Source organism: Diadema setosum, chromosome 18 (genome assembly GCF_964275005.1).
Source record: "Diadema setosum chromosome 18, eeDiaSeto1, whole genome shotgun sequence".
In the NCBI taxonomy this organism is placed as follows: Eukaryota; Metazoa; Echinodermata; class Echinoidea; order Diadematoida; family Diadematidae; genus Diadema; species Diadema setosum.
In genome coordinates, this window is record NC_092702.1 from 18,790,562 (window position 1) to 18,815,796 (window position 25,235).

A 25,235-nucleotide genomic window follows, 5' to 3' on the forward strand; every position below is an offset into this window, starting at 1 on the left:
TCTTTGAAAGCAGAACCTCCTCGTAAGCGAGTTCGTTTCAACAGGGTTTCCCTGTTACTGGAATTCCCCCTATTGAGTGTTGAGCAAGGATTTATTTTGACATAAAAACAAATAGCAACAGAGGAACATGGTTTCAACCAAAACTGCACCTCAGAAGAATTCTTTTTTTTTCTTTTTTTTTTTGTTGTTATGGAAATTTTTTTGCTAATGTGAATGCCCCTGTTTCATGAGATGAAATTCCCAACCCATCAACGTATACATTGGCGTTTAGTATTAAACATCACATTTTAGCCACAATGATTAAGAGGCCAGTGGTAGAACATTGTGACATTGATTACCAATTATGAGGAATTGTGGTGATGCAATGTGAAAAGTGTAGAAAAATGAATGAATACTGATAATACAGAAACAAAGAGGAGTAGCTTGTTGTGCAATTGTCTCTTAAAAGCATGTACAGTTTACACCTCATGACACATAAAGAAAAATATACAATATATTCCGTTACAAGTTCATGTATTTACAATTTGCACAACTGTACTAAGTATATTACATCATCACCGTACATTGGTTTTGCACAAATGCAGGAACATAGTACTCTCAGATGAAAATTCTACAGAAGAGTTCAAATTGATTCTCTCCAGCTTGTGACCTGCACAATTCCTTGAATACAGCAAAGATGCTCCTCAACTTACACTTCTCAACATAACCATAAAAATGTCCTGATGAATTGCATCCACTCACATTTACGGAGGACAGTCAACTCAAATTCTCATGCTGACATGTGGCTATGCATGTGGCTGATACACCATATTGGGATATACTTTGTCACCAACAAAAATATGATTTCGACCTGCAAAGATACTGTATGACATACATTCGTTTTGCCTCACTGCAAACACATGTATTTCTCCTTTAAAGGGAAGATAAACCCCAAGAACAATGTGGATTGAGTGAAAGCAGCAACATTAGTAGAACACATCAGTGAAAGTTTGAAGAAAATCGGACAATCGATGCAAAAGTTATGAATTTTTAAAGTTTTGGTGTTGGAACCGCTGGATGAGGAGACTACTAGAGGTTATGACGTATGAGTGGACTACAATATCAAGAAAATATAAAGAAAATACTACAAAAATCCAGATTTCATGAAAATTACAAATTCCATCAACTTGATATTGACATATGTTAAGGGTAGCAATTATTCCCCCTGCTTTCTGAAAGCGGTTGGTCCACTGCTCTTTCATAATTCTAGAAAAGTGAATTTTTGTTGAATATCCTTTATATTTTCTTTGTATTGTTGTCCACTCATACGTCATATCCTCTAGTAGTCTCCTCATCCAGCGGTTCCAACACCAAAACTTTAAAAATTCATAACTTTTGCATCGATTGTCCGATTTTCTTCAAACTTTCACTGATGTGTTCTACTAATGTTGCTGCTTTCACTCAATCCACATTGCTCTTTGGGTTTACCTTCCCTTTAACTCCTGAGTTCAAGCTGATTTTGCTTCAACACCCATTTCCAATTGACACCTGCGCGAGTATACTCGGATCTAGTCTTCAACGGGTTAACAATATGAGCATAATTGACATCACTTTCCTGTCTTCATGTTTTTTCCTTTTGTTCTTCATGCGATCCTATCTATTGATCTCTGTCAAAGACTCCTCATTTCACACTCCAGATAATCTTAACATAATGCCTGTAGACGGTCATCTGATATCTTGTACAAGAGGACTACGTTTCAGTGGAAGAACATCTTACACATGTATTACGAGATGAGATTTTGTGATTATTTTTCCAGAACTATGGGTAATTACCATGCTTAACGTAAATTTCATTATGCATGTCAGAAATTTTCCAGTTATTTTGGTGTGACCAGGGGCAACTACCATCCTCAGTGTAGATTTCATTTTGTCGCTGGGGCGACGGAAAAGACCTCATATCTACAAAACGACAAATGTTCAGAAGAGCAAAAAAAATGGTAGCCAGTATATCTAATGGGACAGCCTTTCATTTGACATGCTGTGGTGGCTTCATTTTTAGGGTATGACAACTAGGATTTGGACAGGACATCACTTAACTGATTATCTACCCATTAATCAAAGAGAGTCATTTTCACAAAAAAATTTGAGATACAAGGTCTTGTCACCCCAGCAACGATATGTTAGTAATTTTGCTAGTATGGCAGAGAAGAAAAAGAAAGAAAGAAAACTTCAAGACTTCTGTTTTCCCATATATAACCTTATAATTGATAGCTTCTATCTCGCAAACATACTTTGGAAATAGTTTAAATGTATATTGCATTCAATAAGGACATTATTAGGTGCATCCCTTTGGTGGTGACATATAATGTGACATCTCGTTAACACCATTCACTGTCTGATCATGATATCACCGCTCCGGTGGCCATCTGCCGCGAGCGGCCGAAGGAGTTTAACCTCTGACCCGCGACGTCGGTTTTAATGCCCTGGGCCTGGAGGGACGCCTGTTTCTCCCGGCGCTTCTCCAGCTCCTTCCATCGGCTGTCCTCGTTCTTTTTCTGTCCCGAGTCGCAAATCGATTCGAATGGGAAGAGATGAGAATGGAAATGATGTCAATCTATCAAGTTTTGGGGAAGACTTTGCTGAAGATATCATTATCTTGTCATCTCTACATATATACAAGGCACCTAAGAATTTCACTGCGTATCTTATTGTCGCCTGGCCGGCAGAAGGGCCCTAGCATGAAATTTTTCACACCAAAATCGAATATTGGTTTGTCACATTCGACAAAGGTGTGAAATAACTTTGATTTGATCTAACCATCATTTTGTGCATTTTTTTTTCAGCGCACAAGAATTAGAGCCCTTCTGCTGGGTAGGTAACATAATGTAAAGAAAGATGACACAGAACTGGTTAAATTCATCGGATTTGCAACAGAATCTGAAAGTTTGTGAAAATTTGCCAATTTGAGTGAGAAACTGGAATTTAATGTTCCCAACTGTGACGCTGATTACAAACTCATATGAAGATTTAGTGATTAAAGGACATTTGAAAATTCTGCAGCCAAAAAAACAAACAAAAACAAAACAAAACAAACCCAAATTGTTTATGAAAAACAAAAACAAAAATGAAACCTGCGAATGACTGAATCTGGCCTGGTCAAAAGTTACTACGGATGACTTAGAGGACCAAGACTTCAAAGTTTATGTTTTAATCATCCACTACGGAGCAATTGATATAAGAATCAGTTCACTCATTATGTCCCAGACACCAACTTGCTGTGGTTTGGGTACTGCATCTTCTTTATACTGTATTTTTGTTACAATTTTAAACAGAATTAAAAAAAAAATAATAATAATTATAATGTATGAAGAATGATGCCTGACAGGTAGGGAGCAAACCTTCTGGGTGGTGAGCTCCTTGGTGCGGCGGGCAGACTGCTTGGTGGGTGAGATCTTCATCTCCTCTGTCGCCTTCAGACGCTCCTGCTTCCGCTGCTCCAGCCGAGCCTGGAGGTCCAGGAGCTTGGCATCCTTCAGCTCCTCCTTCTCCAGCTTAGCCTTGCGCTTGTTCTCCAACCTTGTGGGAGGGCAGGGGGTTTAAAACATTACCCATGGTGAGTGTGACAAGGTCACAGAGTTTAGGAAGGGAGGGGGATGAATGGAAGGGATGGGAAGACAAGAGGTTACAAATGAGATTGCAAACATTATCAAGAGCATTACTGCATGGTACTGGCTTTCGACATATCTGTCTGTGTGTTTTGCTTCATTTTTTGCTTCTTTCCAAACAGCACAGATGTTAGAATATAAAGAAGTATTGATATTTTTCTGACTTGGTATATTTTCTATCCCATGCACACTATGAGATAATCTAACATCAATCAGGTCTGGAAGAGAAAAACTTTCTGAAGTATATATACACACAACCTGACAATACCACACTCTTCATCCCTCATGCCTTGTTTCGCTCAGTCCTCACCCACAGACAGACAAAAATACAAATTTTCAAAAATATAATATTCACACATAGCTAGCATAAATGATTGCAGGTTGCACTAAAAGAATACCCAAACTAGATACAAAAAGAGAAATGATGTCAGATTGATGTTTCTTCTTCTTCCACCAGCTTGTAAGGTTTGGGGGGTGTGGGCCATGCCCTTTTCTGTCTTCCATTTCCATCTTGTATTCCCTCCGGCTTTCCTGTGTCTCTATTTAAGTTTTCCTGCTGCCTTGAGGCTAACATCTTCACACTGTTCAACTTTAAGTGAGGTGAGGCAGGTATCTATGGCAAGACTATTCTTCTGGCCTGCCTCTTTATTTGATCTATTCTAGCCTTCATTCTACAGCACTGAGTATACGTGGCCACAGGCAAATGTACGAATTGACATGTGAAGATGACTAAGTGTTACACCACATCTGTTCTTTAAGACAAGCTTTTTACAGAGAATAAAATTGTTTTTGTTTTTTTTTCAAAGAGATTCCCACTGTTTCTTTCAACCCTGACAAAATGATATAACGCAGGATTTTTGGAATTACTGTATCATTGCTTTGCTTTGTTTTTTGTTTTGCAACAGTCAATTCATATCAGTGACAGAAAAAAAGAGGGGAAAATACAAGATACCATAAATTATTTCTAGGTTAAGCTCTAGCTCATCCAGTGTAATGGAAATGAAATCCTGCAATAAGGATTTCTTCACAAAGCCCATCTACGACAATCAAACTTCAGAGACATGGTGACCCCAACACCGAGAGAGACAAACAGAATTCAACTTGACATCATTACATCAAGTAAGAACACACCAAAGGCCACACTGTGTTCCTGTGCAACTACGGTGTGATTGTGGTGACAGCTACCAACAGACAACCTTAAAAGTCCCATGTAGGTATATGGGTGCAAAAAAAAAAAAAATGATGATTGTGTACTGCACGCTTGTGAAACTCATTTCACTTTTCTCATAGCTGAAACATGACTAGTAACAGCACTTTCCATTATGTGAAAGAAGTTGTCAGCACAAAATCTGAACTGATCATCTCGGCTGATCATACATTGTTGCTTATAATATAGGTAAGCTACTATTGACCAGACTGTTCTAAAAAAAGAAAAAAAAAAAAAGAAGAAGAATCAAACTTCAAGACATAGGTCAGTCTATCTAGTGCATTACTGACTATACTTTCACTGATTTTCTTTACTTAGATTACCTACTGCTGGCTAAATAAATTGAAATGAACATTAATATGTCTAAACAAGTTGGAATAGCAAGTTCCTGTAGTTGTGACTTCACATTCAAAGTGAAAAAAAAGACAGAAAAACAACAACAAAAAAGCTATGTAAAGGTAGCCAAAGAAAAAAAAGGTATAGACCATGCACCATGACCTTCCACCTCAATTTACCACATGCTCAAGTGAACTTTGACCCCTGAGAGGTGTGTACACCACACCTTTACTATGCTGCTTGCCATGCAAGACATTTCAACACTAAACTCTGGCCAATCTTGGTAATGTGATGAGTAAGGTGGGTGCATAGCACAGAGAGAAAGACACAAAATTCCCTGCACCCAATGCCGATACTCACTCTGCATTTTCTCGCTCCTGCTTCTTTCTTTGTGGTGATGTTTTGCATTTAGGAGATAATTCAATATGTGCGCATAAAATACATATCAGTCACAACCCATCACCTATTGATTGTTTCATATGATACCCTGTTTACTTTTAATTTCATTCGTAGACTGCACTTCAACATAAAAGTGAGGTTAGCATATGTAACTACACTTGATACAAAAAAGCATTTTGATTGTAGAAACAAAAGTGAAATCTGCTTTATCAATGCATCTGCTATCCTCCCGGCTGTAGATATTCAAACTGGAAAGTACTGATGATGACTCGTCCTCTCTAACAGAACTGATATTGTTTCTTCTAAAACTTCACGATAACTTGTGGACAGTGGCGTATCTAGGGGGGGGGGGGGGGGGCAAGGGGGGCACGTGCCCCGGGCGCCACTCCTTGGGGGCGCAAAAAAAAAGAAAAAAAAAAACGAAGAAGAAGAAGAAAAAAAGGAAAAAAACGAAGAAGAAGAAGACAAAAAAAAAAGGAAAAAAAAAACGAAGAAGAAGAAAAATAAAAGAAAAGGAGAAGAAGAAGGAAAAAAAAAACTCGCCCGGAAGGGGGGAGGGAGAATGGGGGGGGGGGGGGGGGGGGCAGAAAACCAAATCAAACAAGATAAAAACAAAACATGATGATGACGCAGACAAAATGACAATGTTTATTGTGTTCACAAAAAAATCCCATGTTCTGTGAGCTGAAATACAAAAATTTTCGGCTTGCTCGCTGCGCTCGCTCGCCAAAATTTATATAAAAAAGAAGGTAAGAACAAAACGTGATGATGACAAAGTGACAGTGTCTATTGTGTTCACACATGTCATTTTATATTTAGCAGGCAAAATGTTTCACGGAGCAGCGGCTGCAATTTTGTTCTGAAGCGATCGCCAGTTGGATTAAAAGAAGGCGCCAACGGTTTCGAACATAGGGGGGGGGGGGGGGGAAGGGGCGCAAAAAAACCCGAATCAAACAAGATAACAACAAAACGTAATGATGACGCGGAAATATACAAATTTCGGCTCACTCGCTCGTACTAATTTAGAGTATTTTTTCAAGTCCTCAGTTTGTTGGTATATACTCTGAATACTCTAAATTAGTACGAGCGAGTGAGCCGAAATTTGTATATTTCTGCGTCATCATTACGTTTTTGTCTTATCTTTTTTGATTTTTTTTTTGCGCCCCCCTCCCCCGTTTGTTCGAAACCGTTGGCGATTAGAAATGTAAGATGTAATAAGCAAAAAATGACAAGAGTTTCATGATTTGTAAGCTGAAATACAAACATTTTCTGCTCGCTCGCTACGCTCGCTCGGCAAAATTTGTATGAAAAAAAAAAAGAGAAGAAGACAAAATGTTAATGTCTATTGTGTTCACTCATGTCATTTTATATTTAGCAGGAAAAATGTTACACGAAGCAACGACTGCAATTTCATTCGTTTTGAAGCGATCGCCGATTGGATCAAAAGAGGACGCCAACGGTTTCGAACATACGGGGGAGGGGGGCGCAAAAAAAAATTCAAAAAAGATAAGAAAAAAACGTAATGATGACGCAGAAATATACAAATTTCGGCTCACTCGCTCGTACTAATTTAGAGTATTTTTTTCAAGTCCTCAGTTTGTTTGTATAAATCGTTATCTATAAGGTCGTCACTATAATTGTGAGATTTAATAACCAAAAAATGACAAGAATTCCATGTTTTGTAAGCTGAAATACGAAAATTTTCCGCTCGCTCGCTGCGCTCGCTCGCTAAAATTTATATAAAAAAGATAAATAGAACAATACGTGATGATGACGAGGACATATTATACAAATTTCAGCTCACTCGTGCGCACTAATTTAGAGTATTTTTTTAAAGTCCTCAGTTTTTTGGTATAAATCGTTATCTATAAGGCCGTCACTATATCTTGATTAGAATTGTAAGATTTGGTAAGCAAAAAATGACAAGAATTCCATGTTTTGTAAGCTGAAATACGAAAATTTTCGGCTCGCTCGCTGCACTCGCTCGATGATCTATCAAAATTCATTACATCTAAATCACCCTCAAAAGATCCCTTTTAAGTGCTTGAAAAAGCATCATGTGGACTTTGTTTGAAGTCCCTACCGGGATGGTGTTGGGGTTGAACACTTTTTCAGAAATTAGGGGCGCAATTTTCGTGCTTGCCCCGGGCGCCGTTTTCCCTAGATACGCCACTGCTTGTGGAATACATCAGAGGAACACTGACATGTAGCCACATCATTTGATAAACAGGACAATGCATTTGGAAGGGGAAAAAACTTATCAGTTGGGGAGTTGTGGGGGAGGAAATTTAGATCACAGGGACCGTGTTCAAGTGCTCAAAAGCGAACAAAAGTGAACCCATACAATGTGTACTGTACCATACCATGCCAGATTAGGAGTGTTCAAGCCCTCTGTGGAGAAAGCATACCTCATGAGTCATTTTTAGAAGGGATTACACATTTTGTAGCAACGGGGTAATGCACCTGGCGAGCTTACGCTACTTACATTTGTCTCAAACAAATAAAATCAACTCTTGGCAGTATGACATATGTGCGAGTTACGCATATCCTTCTCATGTCAACTTCTGCTACGGTTGTGGTACTCTTTTGGAGCATATTGAGAAGTGGTCCACTTTTGGCATGGCATAGTATGGCACGATACACTTTAGGAGCATTCGAGCGTTCCTCTGGTGCAGGTATGGTACAGTTCAGTAAGCTTCAGGGGAGCACTCGAATGCCCCCATGGTTACCATGGAGATGGAGGACTCACTTCATTGCGGCAAGGTGGCCCTCGGTGGCCCGGTGTTTGGAGATCTGCTGGAGTTTGTCCATTAGGAGCCGATCCTTGGCTTCCTTGGCCCCCAGGATCTCGTCTCGCTTCGTCTCCCGTTCCTCCTCACGGGAAATCCTCATCAGTGACAGCCGCTCGTTCAGCTGTGGAGAGAGCAAATCATATGACACCTCTAGTTTAATTTAATCGAGAATGCCAGAATGGGCAAAAATGCTTTTCCAAATAATTTGGAAAATAATAGATCACATAAAATCTCTAGTTTACAGTAATCCAGAATGTCTGAATGGGCAGGAATGCTTTTCCAATTAATTTGAAAAAAGAATAGATCACATAACACCTCTAGACTACAGCAATTGAGATTGCCTAAATGGGCAGGAAAGCTTTTCCATATAATTTGGGACAAGAACAGATCATTTGACACCTCTAGTTTACGTGAAAATGCCTGAATGGGCAAAAATCTTTTTCCAAATATCGTGATATTTGCACATTGAAACGATATTGACAAACGGCAAATACCATTTATCTCTAATCTTAACTATGAAAAATGTGACCATACTTTAAAGTGACAAATGTACAAATTTGGATGCTTTGGAAGAAAAGGTAAACTTACATCACAGAGAAAACAGTGACAAAATTTGGGCATTAGTTCTTACTTCAACCCTGTACACTGCTTACGAAGTAATAACTTAACTGTAACATTCAACTGTATTATTAGATGAAAGAGAATGATGTTCTAATTACACTAACTAAAATCAGAGCGACAAACCGGTTTCCAAAGTTCGAGAAAAATGGATATCTTGGTCTGTGTTGCAACTGATTGACAAATTGCCCTACATTGACTTTGTCAATCAGTTGCAATGAAAACATCTCAACGGAGGAATGGATTTGGTCTCTGTTCTTTTAATTTTGATAACAACAATGACCCTGAACTGTCAATTCTGCACTATCTGAGAAAAAAAAAAACCAACAACAACATTCATAGATGTATTCCGCACAGGCTTTTACCAAAACTATACCTCAGCTATTGACATCTCTGATAGGAGGGCATGTCCTGCTGTAGCCGTCCAATCAATGAGCTTGGTTCGGTCCTTGGGCGCCGCCTCCAAGGCACGGATCTGTTGGATCAGGTCGATCTTTCTCCTCATTTCAGCCTCAGCCTGGATAATTTGGAGAAAATAAAAGGCAATGATAATTTCAGGGTTCCAAGTCTGCTGATGATAGCAGATAAAGTGATAGATTTGTGTCATAAGAACTACTGAAAAAAAACAAACTAAAAAGGACAGTGTCACTCATTGCAATGTGGGATATCATGTGAAGCTACAGGCATCACACTCAACAAAGTGATTTTGTAATTATGACACCATAGTCAGGGTAGCCTCTTCAGTGCAAACAAGGCCCTGTCTTATTCATGAACCCAGAATCTACAGCTGTATTCATTATTCCTTAGACATTCAATATTGTAAATGAACTCTTTTGAGCAAGGACTGCAATCATTTCAAACTTGATTACAAACTATTATAGACCATTGTTTCCATTTTGAGGATGTCCTTAATAGACAGAAAGTCAGAAAGTGTATGCAGCCCTAGCATCTCCATCTTTGAAAGTAGTTAATTACACTTGGTAACGTTCTGTTCACAAATAGCTAGTCCTCAGCCAACAGGCACAACAACGTATAAAACAAGATTTCTGCTTCTTCTCCAATCTAGAATATGAGACATATGTAGAGGTTTGCAATATATGATATTAGACCCAATCACCCTGTGACAATTTTTATGCTTGTGCTCAACTTGTATAACGCTTTGCTTCGATGATATACCTACATACTCTTTTGTCTGCAATGAGTCCAAACTGAACATCATTTGCCAGTTAGTTGTGTGATATTGAATTCACTCCATACAAAGACTTTGGCATTGGCTTCCTGCACTCAGGAGAATTGTTTGTTTGTTCTTTTCCAGAGCTGCCAACCATTGGAAGGACAAATTAGTACTCAGCAGCTCCAAAATTCGTATTTTTCCACCAGAATTCGTATTTTTTCAATCTCCCTCTCTTTGCTATTTTGAATCAAACTCGTCGACTTATGAGGCCTACAGGCTCTAAACATAACGTTATGACACATGCCGAAGCATCGAGCTGGTCACCAGCACGATAAAGATGCCAAACTACGCAATGTTCAGCATTGATTGATTGCTTTCTCCCAATGAATGTGTACAAGTGCAAGTACACCTGTATGTAACTCCAAAAACTAGCTGGGCTGATTATGGAAGCTTCCACTATCTAGCAGGGGACGGGGAATGCTTTCATCTTCTCAAAAGAGCTTCTGTGTGAGCGGATGCAAAACTCTGTTCTGTGTTTCCAATTACTGTTTACTATTAAAACATAATCATGCGTTGTTTTCAGGCTTTTTTCTTTTTATTGGATTTTAAACATCAGTATTTTCCGAAGTATTCCAATTCCTTTTCCCCTGACTGGAATCGGAAAGTCTGCTACAACGATGATCGCAAAATGCCGCGCTGTGTGTGGAAGCGCCGATATGCAAACACGTGGCTTCACTTTCAAGTTTAAAGGAATGCGCCATGTGCTCCTGCCTAAGAGGTTACTGCAAGTTCGATGGATCGAATGCGCCATAGCTGAGCTGAGCCGAATGGCTTGTTTACGGTAAACATGCAGTTTACGTTCGATACGAAGAAATCATTACGTCTTTCACCAGGGAAAAACACACAAAACAAACAAACAAAATACACCCACGAACGAATGTTGATAGCCAAAACTTTAAAAGTATTAAGCAGTTTTGATGAGCGTGAACTTAAATTAATTGTCATTACACGGTGTATTTTGCTGTCTAACCAGGTGATGACTGCATCTCATTGGACTTACTCGTAGTGAATTTGTCTGGGCATACGAGACCTTTCATGTATTTCTGTGATTGCATTTTTAATTGACTTGAATAATCAATCCGTTGTTTTTTTTTTTTTTATTGTTCAGGGAACATTAGATATTCGATCAAGTACGCTATAATCGACTGTTCGATGTTTCCTACTATGCGCCAAAAGAAAGGCCATAGAAATAGAATCATATCTTTGCAATGATTCCTTTAATTCAACTAATGAGCTGGTTCTTCGATCGATATTTCCAGGATATTTACACGCTGTTTATTCAAGTGCGCGCATTCTTTCGTCTGGCACGCACCTGGGTGTGGCACCTGCTTTTGTGGAAATTTCCACAAGGGAGAGGGGTGGGGTGTCAAGTTTCTTCGAGCCGAAGAGACTGCATACACAATCTCTTCGCTTTTATTCATTGTCATTCGTGTTTTCCCCTTATTCTTTGCTGATATTGAACATTTAGATTTAACTTTACGAAGGTTACTATAGCACATGGTTCTTTTTGTTGTGAGGTGTATGTAATTTCTTTTTTTTTATCATTCTTGAGAGGGGAAAGAAGAGTAAGGGGGAAAGAAGAGTAAGAGGGAAAGGGAAATAAAACAAACGTCACGTACGCTCAGCATTCACAGGAAGCCGTCTTTTTACACCAGTCACCAGCATAGTTATCATCATCACCATCAGACATCACTCAAGATCATTTTAGCCTTTTCCTATATAAGAAACACGCTTAATCCCTCGAGATAAATACCCAGGAAAATAAATAACAAATACAAAGTATCAACACCTCCCAACAACACAAACATTTAGAAAATACAACAAAACAGCACATCGAAGCGGCTGGGATCAAACTCCGTCGCTTCTGCCATTTGAAAAAGTATTGCTGCGAAGCGGAGAAATCGCCGTTACGAAAATAACAGTGCGAGACACTTAAGAGAATTACGTTTAAATACTTCAAAGTATAAAGGGAACGGATAAAGTGATATAAAATGGAAGAAATCGTACCAAACGAGGTGTGAGAAACGACAGAAATAAAACGAAGTTCAGTAGTAAGCTTCGGCCCTAGGCTAGCAAAAGTTTGCAGCACCGAAAGCTACGCGAAAATAAATACACAATGGAAACTCGGTATTGCGACGAGATCCTTGGGATCAAGTCAATAAACGATACAAAACAAAAGAAATTAATTCATTTTGACCGGAAAATAGTTTGTTATAAGTATTCTGTTATATGAGATCTCCTTTAATAGGCCTAGAAATACATCGAGTTTCCACGATACTCGGGGAAAGAAAGTTCGAACGCTTTTCACCTTCACATACTGCAGTGCACATCACTACACAAACAGAAACTCACCTCTTCCTTGCAGAAAATGATGCAATAACGTTATAAAAAAACACACAACACTCTAAAAATCATTTTGTACTTGGGAGGCAAGGAACAAGCGGATGAAGAAGAAGAGAAAAAGAAGCAGACATTGTACAACCGTACGCTTTCTACCCCGTGGCAGCTGGCTACAGTGCTAGTGTGTAGCTACTGCAGTATACTCACCGACGCTCCCCAGCCGGCCACACATGGGGATACCACGGCGATCCATGTAAACATCATCCAGGGTCGACGGTCCGTAGGCGGCAGGGATTCACGCGCGCGAAGTTCTGTTCGGTGTACACAGTACGCAAGCAGCGATATGCGTGTGCGCACACTTTTCTATTCAGCGCTTTCTACATACGGTGCGTACGCGATGCATCGATATCCCAGCTGAGAACAGATAACATGGCACATGCGACGTGCGTTTACCATTTTTTTACCCATTATTTTTTCCCACTGTGAATTCATACTTTCTAAGGACGTTTTCGTATTTTCGTATTCCCTTCGATTTTTCGAAACAAATACGAATTTTTCGGAACGGTTGGCAGCTCTGCTTTTCCATCTGAGAGGATGGCTGGATAGCCCATATTCAGCTACGTTAAGCTGGTCTTCCATGGGGTCCAGTTGGATGTGAGGTGGGACCACTTCACCGGGTCAAACACCCTGCTCTTTGCGATGAATGAATGAAGCGGGATCTTTTATGTGCATGAGTTGTTACTCTCTCATACACGGGACCTCCATTTTATGTCCTATCCAAGGGACAGAGTGTTTTGCCTCTTGCTGGAGGGGACGGTATGCTTACACACAACACTGCTCAGTCCAGACTCGGGTTCGAACCCGGGCCGCGTGATCATGAGGCAGACGCGCTACCGACTGAGCCAACTCATCGCCCTTAATAACAGAACGAATAACGGCATATCTGCCATTGGGCTGTTACTCCCATTATGCTGGAAATACATTGCTCCAAGAATGACTTCAAATAACTTGGTTACAATCCTTACCTCTTCCAGTGCTTGCCTGAGGAGTTCCTTGCTCTCACCACTGACTTCCTCAACTATTAATAGAAATAAAGATAATATCATGCAAGATATGAAAGCATATGGAACTAGAAATGTCGCTATGGCGACTGATGCCTCCGCCATAATGCATGATTCTTCCAAAAGGTGTATAGTACAATGTCTTCACAATGTGTGATGACAGTTTCACATAACTGGCAAAATATTGAAATGACAGGTTTGTCAGAAATATCTTGAATGTTCACTTTCCTTGAACTGGGTATGCTATAATTGTCTAAGAGTGCAGGTACACATATTTAGGGAATTGAGAATTTTTATTTGACTTCTGACGGACCCTTTTATAAGTTTATGCATTGAGTAATTTCCAAGGTATGAAGATAGAGTGTAATTAAAGTACAAAATAGTTTTTTTTTTTTTTTTTTTTTTTGGGAGGGGGGCATTGAAACCTATCCTTTGACCCTTAACCTTTGACCTTTGACCTTCTGGCTGGAAATTTCCCGGAGAATCTCCATTAGGTAATGCATGTATATATTAAGTTTTAAAACTAATAATGCAAGCATTGCATATACTAGTATATGAGGGAAATAGTAAAATTTTGAAGAGTTGACCTTGACCTTTGACTCCCCTGACTATTGACCCACCACCCCTCAATTCCCTAGATAATCCCTGCCAGTCAGTACATGCGTATGCACCAAGTTCCATGAAGATACATTGAACCATTTGCGAGAAAAGTGATATTGCAACATTTTCACCTAACCTTTGACCTTTTGACCTTTGACCTTATGACATGAAACTCTCTTTGGAGAATCTTTACGCAGTAGTACATGTCTACACTAAGTTTCAAGAAAATACCTTTGGGCATTGCATAGATATGAGGGAAATAGCAACATTTTTAGCATTTGACCTTGACCTTTTGACCTTTGACCTCTTGCCGATGTCACTAAAATCTACTCAACTAATTGTCCCATCATACATCATCCTTGGACCAAGTTTGGTGAAAGCTGCTTCATCCAGTTTTGAGTTATCACGTAAACAGATAAATTTTAGGATTTGTCCTTGATCTTTGACCTTTGACCTCTGTCCGATTTCAGTAAAAAACTTATCAAGTAATTGCCCCATCATACACCATCCTCCGACAAAGTTTGGTGAAATTTGCTCGATCCAGTCTTGAGTTATCGCGTAAACGGATACAATTTCATGATTTGACCTTGACCTTTGACCTTTGACCTTTGGCTGATTTCACCCAAAATCTTATCAATTAATTGCCTCATCATACTTTATACTTGGATCAAGTTTGGTAAAATTCCAGTCAATATTACTCAAGTTATCGCGTAAACGAAAGCGGACGGACGTACGGACGGACGGACAACCCGAAAACATAATGCCTCCGGCACCACTTCGTGGCGGAGGCATAAAAATAGCATATATATCAAAAAGAAAACAGAAGCAATGATTACAAAGATAAAATACATTCCTGTTTTCTACATCTTGATACAGTCTTATCCTTTGACTTACCTGCAGGGAGGATTTGTATGGATGGATGAGCATGTATATATTTTTTGTTTAGGCAGCAAACTCTATGGCTCCATGAATAACATAAATAACTACATTCTGTGGAGGAATTAGCTGAACCAATACTGAAACTTTAAAATGTGATGTGATTGCCCAATGTGTTATCTTTCATGAATCAAGTTTAAGGGTGTAATTTATTTCTCAAACAGACAAATATGTCAGCCCTCTTCAGCTGATGAAAATCTACATCCACACTCTCTTTTCCTTTTATGGGGGTGAATTAGACAAAACAGAGTACAAAACGGAAATAGCTACATGCTATCTTTTTGCACCATGGCTCAAAGGCAAGTGCCAGCTTTCTACTTGCTCCCTAACAAAAAGAGACAATCGAAAAAAGATGGTGGCCTACTGCTTTCTTGCTCACACCCTCACAGATTAAAAGCAACTTAGAATTAATTTCAGAATAAAGAGGAAACAAGTTTTTGATAAATCCCCACCACTAAAATTTGTGCAAACAATCTAATCAATCACCCTGCACTTGAAAGATCATTACAAAGGAATATTACTTGGAGAACACACTGAATGTCACAGCATTCATGTCACAAACATGTGCTCTGGAAATAAATGCAGAAAGTACTCACCGATTTTCTTCTTGTACTCCTGAACCTTGACCTTGGCCTGCTTGGCGTTCTGGTGGCCAGAGATGATGTCCTCCACCACCTGTTTCATCACCTCCTCCTCCTTCATCCTCCGCTCCACATATTCTGCCATCATCTTCTCCGCCTGACACGGGAAAGATGAAAAATTCATACGTTTACTCAAAATTTCGGCGTGAATGATCTCACAGGTATCATACATTAAAGATTCATGTGCTGTTGACGTAAGACAGGGATTGATTTCTGGAGTTCCAAGCACAGTGAAATGGAGCCCTGTGTCACACAGTTATCATAGATGTCACACATTTTAGTCAAATATGAAACATGACTGAACCGTTTTGCACGCTAAAAAAGATATGGACAAGGTCCATTGCCTGAAAGCATGAATCAAGGATCTGAATAAAGAATGTGCCCTTTGCTTCATCATAATGATAGTACTACTACTACTACTACTACTGCTACTGCTGCTACTACTACTACTACTACTACTACTACTACTACTACTACTACTACTACTACTACTACTACTACTACTACTACTACTACTACTGCTACTTCTACTACTACTGCTGCTGCTACTACTACTACTACTACTACTGCTGCTGCTGCTGCTGCTGCTGCTGCTACTACTACTACTACTACTGCTGCTACTTCTACTACTACTACTACTACTACTACTACTACTACTACTACTACTACTACTACTACTACTAGTACTCATAATAATAGTAATAATAATAATGCAATGACAATGACAATGTTATCATAATAACAGCGCACTGGAGCATTAAGTCAAGTCATATCTCAGCCTGGACAAAAGACTATTCCTCACTCCTCACCTCTTTCTTCATGACCTGAACCTTCTCCTTGTTGTCCTTGATGAGGGCCTGTCGGGCCAGGATGGCCTCCTCGTGGCTCAGCTTGCCCTCAAGACGCCGCCGCTCGATCTCTGCCAGCTGCTCCTCCGTGTCCCTCTGCCGCATCGCCGTCTGCCAGTCCAGGAACTGGGAGGCGTCCTTGGCTCCCGCCTCCAGCATCTCAAGTCTGGGATGGAAGGGGGGGGGGGGGGGCGGGGGTAAATCAAGGCACACTGGCATTCAATGGGGGGGGGGGGGGAGATTCCATCCATCTAAACTCTTCTGTGTCCCTGTGTGTACAACACTTAAGAGGTTTTCTGTGCCAATAGGCAATGAAACCACACACCAAGGGTTAAGGAGCTGCCAGGAAGAGGCATAGATTGAATCTGCCATCTTCACATTTACAAAGAAAACGAAAAAAGCCAAAACATTCACACAAAGGAGGATGTCATCCGTCATAAGGAAGCAATGAATTATTGTCTGAAGAAAAGGTGCATCAAAATGTCAATATTGCAGAGGAATTCACTCCAGTCTAGGAGAAAAATGCTAGGTCCCAATGATTCCATTAAAGCAAAATGCAGCTCTAGGTTGACTAGGCAACATCAAACAAATGGAATGCTAAAAGTTTGTTGAAATCACACATAAACTAAGAGATCGAACATTCACAATCCTACGTCTTGAAGACACTGTGATATTGGTTACAACTGATAAACTGCAAATTAGATTAGGTGACGATGTCACTAAGTCATACAACTTTCTCTGTTCTGACCTGCACACAATAATTTTTCATTCTCAGAGAAAAGCAGGAAAATTTATCCATATCGTTGGCATGAAATCATTCAACAGTTGTACTAAATTAGCATTAATAACTACACAAGAGGAGGGGACTGTCATAAAAAAAAACACAAAAAATTTTGCTCTCAACAAAACAATGAGAGAATTGAGATGCTGCACAAGCTTCTGCTATCAGAGAATGTGATAGAGGAGATGTATTGTGAAAAGGGGGGGAGGAGGGGTAGGGGATCCTAGAAATCCCATAAAAGTTTCTGGATTATTTCTTACTTCTTCATCTCATCCTCCTCCCTCTTCTGGTAGAGCTGACCCTCCCTCAAGATGGCGGCCATGTTGAGCTTGATCGGGACGTTGCTGGTGACGGACTGGGGCGGCTTCCTGGCCTTGACCTTGTTGAACTGGAGCTTGCTCTCCTCTTCCTGGAGGATGGCCGCCTGCCGCACCCGGGTCTTCTCCGACTTCTCTGTGTTGGCGCACGAGAACTGGGACTTGGCCGCGGTCAGTAGGGTTTCCTTAAGAGAAACAGATTAGAGGAGATGATAAAGACCCTTGCTTGCAGCATATGGGTCGGTTGCCAAGTTTTGTCAAGCTCATGGCAAGGCTACTTGTGGCCTTTTGCAGACCTTCCAACCTTTCTGACTGAAAAAAACTGGGATGATTTGGCTCAAGAGGAGGAAAGAAAGAGCAGTTCCCACGGGATGATGATGACCAGCATTTACAAGATTAGCCATTTATCTGTAGAACATTCAAGTGCATCATAGGCGTGTCTAGTAAAGTCATCATGAAAAATAGAAAATTCCTACTGGAACAAGATCTGGGAATGGTGAAAATTAAGGTTCTTTCCTCCGAATTCAGAATGGTTGGGAGATCTGCTTTTGTGTCATAATTTTGTGTCATAAATGATTTCAAGAATTTATAAGAAGTACACATACTCACCACTTGTGAAATATATATGCTGGGTACTGTGTACGCCAAATAAGAATTTCGCAAGATAAGAATTTCGCAAGATTTTCATTTTCGGGAATTTTGCAAGGTGGGTGCTATTAGCGAATTTAAAAACACACGAAAAATATGAACTCTGATCCTGTCATGAATGTGATGTGTACACATACAATTCTCTGTTCAGTACTACTGTACATCACAATCGCGAATGTAACCACTCACGAATTTGTCAGGAAGTCCCGATTTGCGAAAAAAATTAGACTCGCTAAATATATAGCGTATACAGTACATGTATATGTTCGAATACGTAAAAATCAAGATTGACAACGATGAGTCAACTTACCTCAGCTCGTTTCCTATTCCTCTCCTTGGCCTCCTGAACTAGGCTGTCCTCTTTGGGACCGACATATGTCGACTTTGGAACCTGGGCACAGAATGCAAAGGAATCAAGATGAAATAAGAATTTGGATATCTTTACTGACTGAAATGTTTTGTTGCGAAAATAGGTGTACAACCTGGTCAGTAACAGAATGCTCTCTTGACATGTCCACTTATATTTTCATAACTTTAATCATTCTGTAATTTCACCGATGATTCTACCTTTGATACAGTTCATATCCCCAATGGTGAAGTGCGAATCATCTCTGTGAAGTTACTGTTTTAGCTTGAATGAGATAATCACAAAATATTATTCTTATGCAATGTTAAGAAAAAAAGAACATGAAAAAGGAGAGGAAAAAAGACAAGCATCATGTCATGTGATGGTTAGTTACTATCCAAAGGTGGTCAAAGATGGAGGGACAACAATTTTTTTTTTCTGTTTGGTATTGAACTCACCGGCTTTGACTTTTTGACCTTCGGGATGACTTCTGGTACTGGAACACTCCTTGGCCGTGGCTGAGTTAGATTAAATGGCTTAATATCTAGAATCAAAGATAAGAATAGATCCAAGAAGTGAGTGGACTTGTATGTGTGCACAAATGCAAATACAAATTGCCTTGTCATTTCTGTGAGTGCTTAAACAAAGCATGCTTATTAGTCTGCAAAAGCATGATATCACTAATATTAGTTGTAACCACATATTAAAATTGACAGCGGTGATGACATCACCACCTCACAATAGTCTCCCATTGAACTGTGCACAAATCTTCAATAAATTTTCGGGTTTGACATAAAATCTACTGCAGCAGGATGTTTTCTACCCACCAAATATTTGCAGTCTTGTAATAACCTCACAATGAGGGGGAAATGGATTGCAATCCTGACAATCAACCAAAAACATGACTCTGGTGGTACTTTTCTGTACAAACGGATGGCAGAGCTGTAAGGCAATTTTTGTGCCCAAACCAATATGGGAGAGGTGAAAGGTGGTGACATGATCACCTCTCCCAGTTGCATATATTCAGCTAAAAACAATATAAAATAGCAGTGAACCTTGACATTTCTATACTTTCTTGTGTTATTACATCCATTTTTGATGAATCCAATATCATTCTGTTTGTCTAATTTTACTCCATTCATTATCCCTTTCTTTGCTTTGCTCGCCGATTGTCACACACGCTAGAGGTGCTTTCTTCTCCCAATGACACAGATGTCTGGAAACAGACGTCTAGAATCTTGTCAATGAATAGAGATTATCTACTCGCCCTAATCCCTACTGTATCACCATGGCCTTCCTATTATTGGTCTGAGGCACATTGCTACACCCCAGTGGGCTTGCTAACATTCCAACTAGGTAAAATTTGGATGGATTACTGAATGTTGATGAAGTGGCTTGGCAAATTAAAGTAGAGTGCTCAGCACATAAAGAGTTAAAGTAGGTGTGATGAGAACATGGTGTGGAATTGCACTTTAAAATCATCCTGAACTCACCTGTTGGTGTCTTTGTTTTCTGTCTGGTTGCAGATTTGTTGGCAAGCTTGTCTGCCAATTGCTCCACCAATTCCCCTATCTCAGGTAGCCATCTAGAATACAAACAATAAAAAATGGTTGTTCATTGATTCAAGAAAAGAAAGACAGCATCACATTACACTTTAATTCTCATACAACCTGAATTTTGCATAGATATATTACAAACTCAAAATGAATGACTGATTATCAGCAGAAAAATCAATCATAGAAAGTATTTTCAAAGTCTCTCTTCATGGAATAAATTATGAAAGTGCATACAGCAGCATCATCCCTTTGACTGAACAAGGGCTTCACAAATGTTTGAAAGTATGAACAAAACTGTAAATATTTCTTACACCCTTTTTTCACTTAGAAAAATGACAGTAATAGCATACAGATGATGACTGGCTCATACTAATGCTACAACTTGCATCGTTATTGGTTTCATGAAATGCTCCACTCTGCAACTGAAAATCAAGAAGCTCACCTTAAAATTGGTGAGACTAGTTCCACTTGAACGTAGCTACTCTCATATATCTTGGTCCACTCATCTTTCATCCATGTTGTGAGATATGTCTCGTTGAAGCTGAATGCAAGGAACTGTGAAAATAAACCAAACGCTATGACTTTAGCACGTTGTATCTTATAACTTTGTAGCACGATATGAAAAAAAAAATCATTGTGAGTTTTAAAACACAGAAAATCAAATGAAGTACTAACAGAGAGCAACTATGATAAACAAATGCTCTGTACCAGATGAAATGAATAACTTGCTGATGAAATTATATCTAGCCTTTCCAAAGTGCATGATATAAAATTTGATACAAATATACTTTATATCATGCTTATAGGGTAATTCAGTAATACTGTCCGTGCCATGTTAAATTTGCAGTTGACCAGACAAAGTATGCCCTCCAGAATGTAGAAATTGTGATATGTTTAATAATCCATAAAGGATAGTAATCAGCAAAACACATTTTAATATGTAAAATTGTTTCTGGACCCTTTGGTACCCTGCATTTTAAACTTCTTGTGAGAGAGCTGCAATGTGAATTGATGTACTTATTCTCTTTACTGTAAAAGTGGATATTTTTGCGTGAGTAATTTTTTTTTTTTGGTGCTCAGCTGGGTAAGATGAGTTTCACATGTTTCTAATTCCACAGAATCAAGACATCAACTATTGAAATATATGGCAAGCAAAAACATTTGTGTGCTATTATTTTCACGCTAGATGCTGGTTGTGTGAAATGCACAAAAATTTCAACACCACAAAAATTTTCTCTTTTAGGGTAAATGAATCGCCACACTATAATCAGGCCTAACTGCTATTTTACAACCATCATTTGTTGGTCATGTTTTATGTTATGAATGAAATAATTGTCTTAACGAGATCGTATTTAGAAACAGGAAAAGCACACAAGAAACTTCCTGCTGCTAAAGCAGGCATATTCTCTAACTTCTCTTGAATGTTTTCTGAGCATGTTCATTGACATTGCGTCTATAGATTTTCTTGTAAAACTGAAGCAGCAAATGGTAAATATTGACTACAGAATACACGAGATGAAAGTCTTACCTTATGCATTTTGTTGACATCTTGTGATCTGATGAATTTTCTAAAATTTGCCATCCCTAACTCATCAAGTCTGTACAGCGCTAGGTAGCATAAAACTGCCAAGAACAAATAAAAGCAGATGTCAGCATGATACTGAAAAAAAAAAAATAACAGAAAAACAGCAGAATACATGACATAATCATTTGGTTCAAGTGACAACAAAACAAAGAAAGTCAAATGTTGCTTTGATAAAATTAAAACAATACAATGAAAATCAACTCTGCTGCCAGGAATAAATTACAAACAATCCCAGGACCTAACATATGGATTTAACATCTACAGTAAAATGATGACAAAATGTCAAATTGCCACTGCATACTTTGTTTGTATGGTTCCTTGTTTCTCAGTGAGGGTGTTTAATGGTTACTGTCTATGGTATTGACAGGGCTGTTGGGTACAACATGAATGCAGAAGAGACACAGAGGTACAGTCATTGCTCTTAATTCATATGTTGTGATCATTTCAGAATTTCCCGGAATATCAAAACAACTACACTAACATGTTGGCTCACCTGTGTAGAGATTTTTGTCGGCGCGGAGACAGTTTCTGCCATCCCGGACATAAAACGCCCTGACGACAACCTCCATGATCCGGCCGTGTCGGACACAGCCCGCAAAGACCTCTGTGATGAAAGACTGCTCATTTTCCCCAAGCTCATCCTGCATGAATACAAAACAAGGAGGAAGACATAAAGCAATGACAGACAAAACAGAGCCAGCTGAGATTCTAGACCTCTTCAAGAACAACAGGCAGGCCAATGTATGCTTTGAGTCCTAAATTTCTAGGGAAGGAATCATCCAGCTGGGGGTGGCGGGGGTTGATATCAAACTGCAAACAGCCTTCAAGAATATGTATTTGAAGGCAGTCATTTTGCAAGAACCCTCTGACTCAAAGAGCACTAAATCTTACTGATCCACGCTAATCACATATTAGGATTCTTTCAACAACAGTACATAGCTCAGACACATTTAGAAAAAGAAAGGGAAAAAGTTTGCTGGGTCTCTACTTCATAAAATAGGTTTAACAAGATAAAATGAATATCACTTTAAAACAAACCACACCGCAGATATGGGATGTCTAGTATCGGTACTGCATTTTGAATTCTCTCACTGCCTTGATGCTGGTTTATAGTAATTATCATTTTGCGTGATACGAGCCTATGTCTATTACATCTAGATGGCATTGCATTTAGATGGTGACTACTTGTGGTATGGTAGGTGTCTAAAGACATTTACACTGTACGTACATTGAAACCGACACTCCTCTTTTTATAGCACTAAGCATTAACCCGTTGAGGACGAGTCCCGAGAATACTCGGGCAGGTGTCTATGGGAAATGCGTGTTATAGCAAAATCAGTCCGTCCTCAACGGGTTAAGAACAAAACTGCATGCATGGGACTATGTGCAATGTGATTCAATTCTTCACTGGGCTACCCTGGGGAGTGAAATGAGGCAAAAACAAGTAATCATTTGCTCTAATATCAAAATATTACAGAAAAAAAAAATTATCAAAAAATAGCAAATAGCAAAACAATGATTCCCTGATACATGCATGTTGGAAACATATTTACATGCACTTCATAGGTAATGGCAATAGAGGGCAGGGTTGTTGGTTTCAAAATACAGTGCAATTGAGTACAGAAAGCCAACGCCCCACATGCTCAGGTTCAAAGCCACAATCTTGTAGTTGTGTGTAAAATCAAGGAGGTTCGAGAAATGGAGACACAACAGTCTTATTCGCTTTGATCCCATGCTCGAAGCTGCCACTCAAAAATATTTGAAGTATGTGATAAACTGGATCTGCCGCTCAGATGCGAAGACAATTGACTCGTGTCTCATTGCATAATCACCAGCCACTTTCCAAGGAAGATATGTCTTTGTGATGGTAATTACTTTTCGCTATCCCTACTTACAAACGATGGGGGGAAGACAATGGTAAAGGCACGGGGGTGCGTGAATAGAAATTGCTCAAACATTGCTGAAATAGATATCAAAATTACTCGACTGTACAGTACGTGTCTGTATGCTAATCTGACATATTCATTTATAGAGAACTATACTTGAAGATGATACCATATTAGTTTCATTTTGCGGAAATAAGGAGAAAAGTGATAAAACCGGCTTTCCACGAGGGTAAAATTTCAAACACTTTCACAAAATACAGCTCAGATTTACACTTTTGCACGTATTTTCGAAAGGAATTGACTTTTGTTTTATATGCTTTATCATTAGGTGAAATTTCATTGCATTTGATATATAAATGAGCAGCATCTTCCTGATATTATGTTAGCGTTAAAAATGAATCTTCAGATTGCTCAGAAAGATGGCGGCTTCAAGCATCGAACATCAAAGGCACAAATGTACCTGTGGAATTCTTTTGTCCATTAATAGAAAACTGACAGCTGATTGAATAATTATAGTCAGTTGTAACTCCATCTCTCGAACCTCCTTGGTAAAATCTACAATGTACCTCAAATCTCTAGATGTGAATTGAGGTAAATTTTACACACAAAAAGATACACCTTAGTAAAAGATATGTAAATAAGCCCTTGTGAATTTAGAGTATTTTCTCCACATGTGAGTAAAATGTCAGGCAAATTGTGAGATATTTTCAGTTTCTATAAAACAATATAGAAAAATATAGAAAAACATTAGCCTAGGGTTTGAACAGTTTGTATAAGAGCATTAAGACACCCAACCAGACTTGTGTACAGTAGTTGTACATCTTACACTTTGTCTATATTCTACACTAAACTACAGGGACATGCTACAAACTGTACAGCTATTGAGCTAGTCATCAACGTTTTGATATCTAACATCAAGCCATTAACTAACTAGACTGATCCTATTAAACTAATTTAATACACACTAAAAACAGCTCCGCACGGCGTCTGGTCAGGCTAGCCATTCACTCACCTCATGGGCCGTCAGGTATCTGTTGACATGCTGGTCGACACCAAAAGCTGTAGGATCAAAACTGTCCAGGATGGTCACGCAGTGACTAAGAAGGGCAGCGTGGTTGTTCATCTTCTGCTTAAAGTTTGTTCCTAATGTCTAGAAGTCTATGTATCTGAGGAGAAAATGTGAAATTCGAGACAATGCACCATTTCAAGGCTGTGGGACTACAGTGTCTACACCATTCATTTGTTCGCGAAGCACTGAACAAACATAGCAACGGGTAATATTTTCATATTTTATGGCTTATATACAATCTTATCGTTATCTAACAGAGATCATACATGGAGGATATATCGACACAAACTGACATCACAAACATCTGATTATTTGACTACGGATATCGAGAAGAATTCCAAATTCTAGGCACATATTCTCACCCTCTCGACCGATTTCAGCAATTTTGTTT

The 25,235-nt window shown here is 39.2% G+C and overlaps 1 protein-coding gene across 1 annotated transcript; it reads right to left on the minus strand.

Annotated features, from left to right (window-relative positions):
- Positions 1-1,444: 1,444 nt before the first annotated feature.
- LOC140241638 (cilia- and flagella-associated protein 99-like) lies at positions 1,445-25,235 on the minus strand. Its single transcript, XM_072321377.1, has 16 exons — positions 25,207-25,235; positions 24,788-24,941; positions 22,383-22,530; positions 21,833-21,927; positions 20,747-20,859; positions 20,242-20,333; positions 19,207-19,292; positions 18,713-18,793; positions 17,698-17,939; positions 16,618-16,822; positions 15,764-15,905; positions 13,596-13,648; positions 9,373-9,513; positions 8,336-8,499; positions 3,378-3,555; positions 1,445-2,534 (listed from the first exon to the last, which is right to left on the minus strand). The coding sequence occupies exons 2-16, from the start codon at positions 24,896-24,898 to the stop codon at positions 2,379-2,381; spliced, it is 2,007 nt and encodes a 668-aa protein (XP_072177478.1). The 5' UTR covers positions 24,899-24,941; positions 25,207-25,235; the 3' UTR covers positions 1,445-2,378.

Coding starts and splice junctions, on each gene's coding strand:
- LOC140241638 (XM_072321377.1), bottom strand. CDS start 24,898: ATGAACAACCACGCTGCCCTTCTTAGTCACTGCGTGACCATCCTGGAC. Junction 15,906..16,617: donor TTCAGGTCATGAAGAAAGAG/GTGAGGAGTGAG, acceptor TTCCCGTGTCAG/GCGGAGAAGATGATGGCAGA. Junction 9,514..13,595: donor TCAGGCAAGCACTGGAAGAG/GTAAGGATTGTA, acceptor CAAATTATCCAG/GCTGAGGCTGAAATGAGGAG.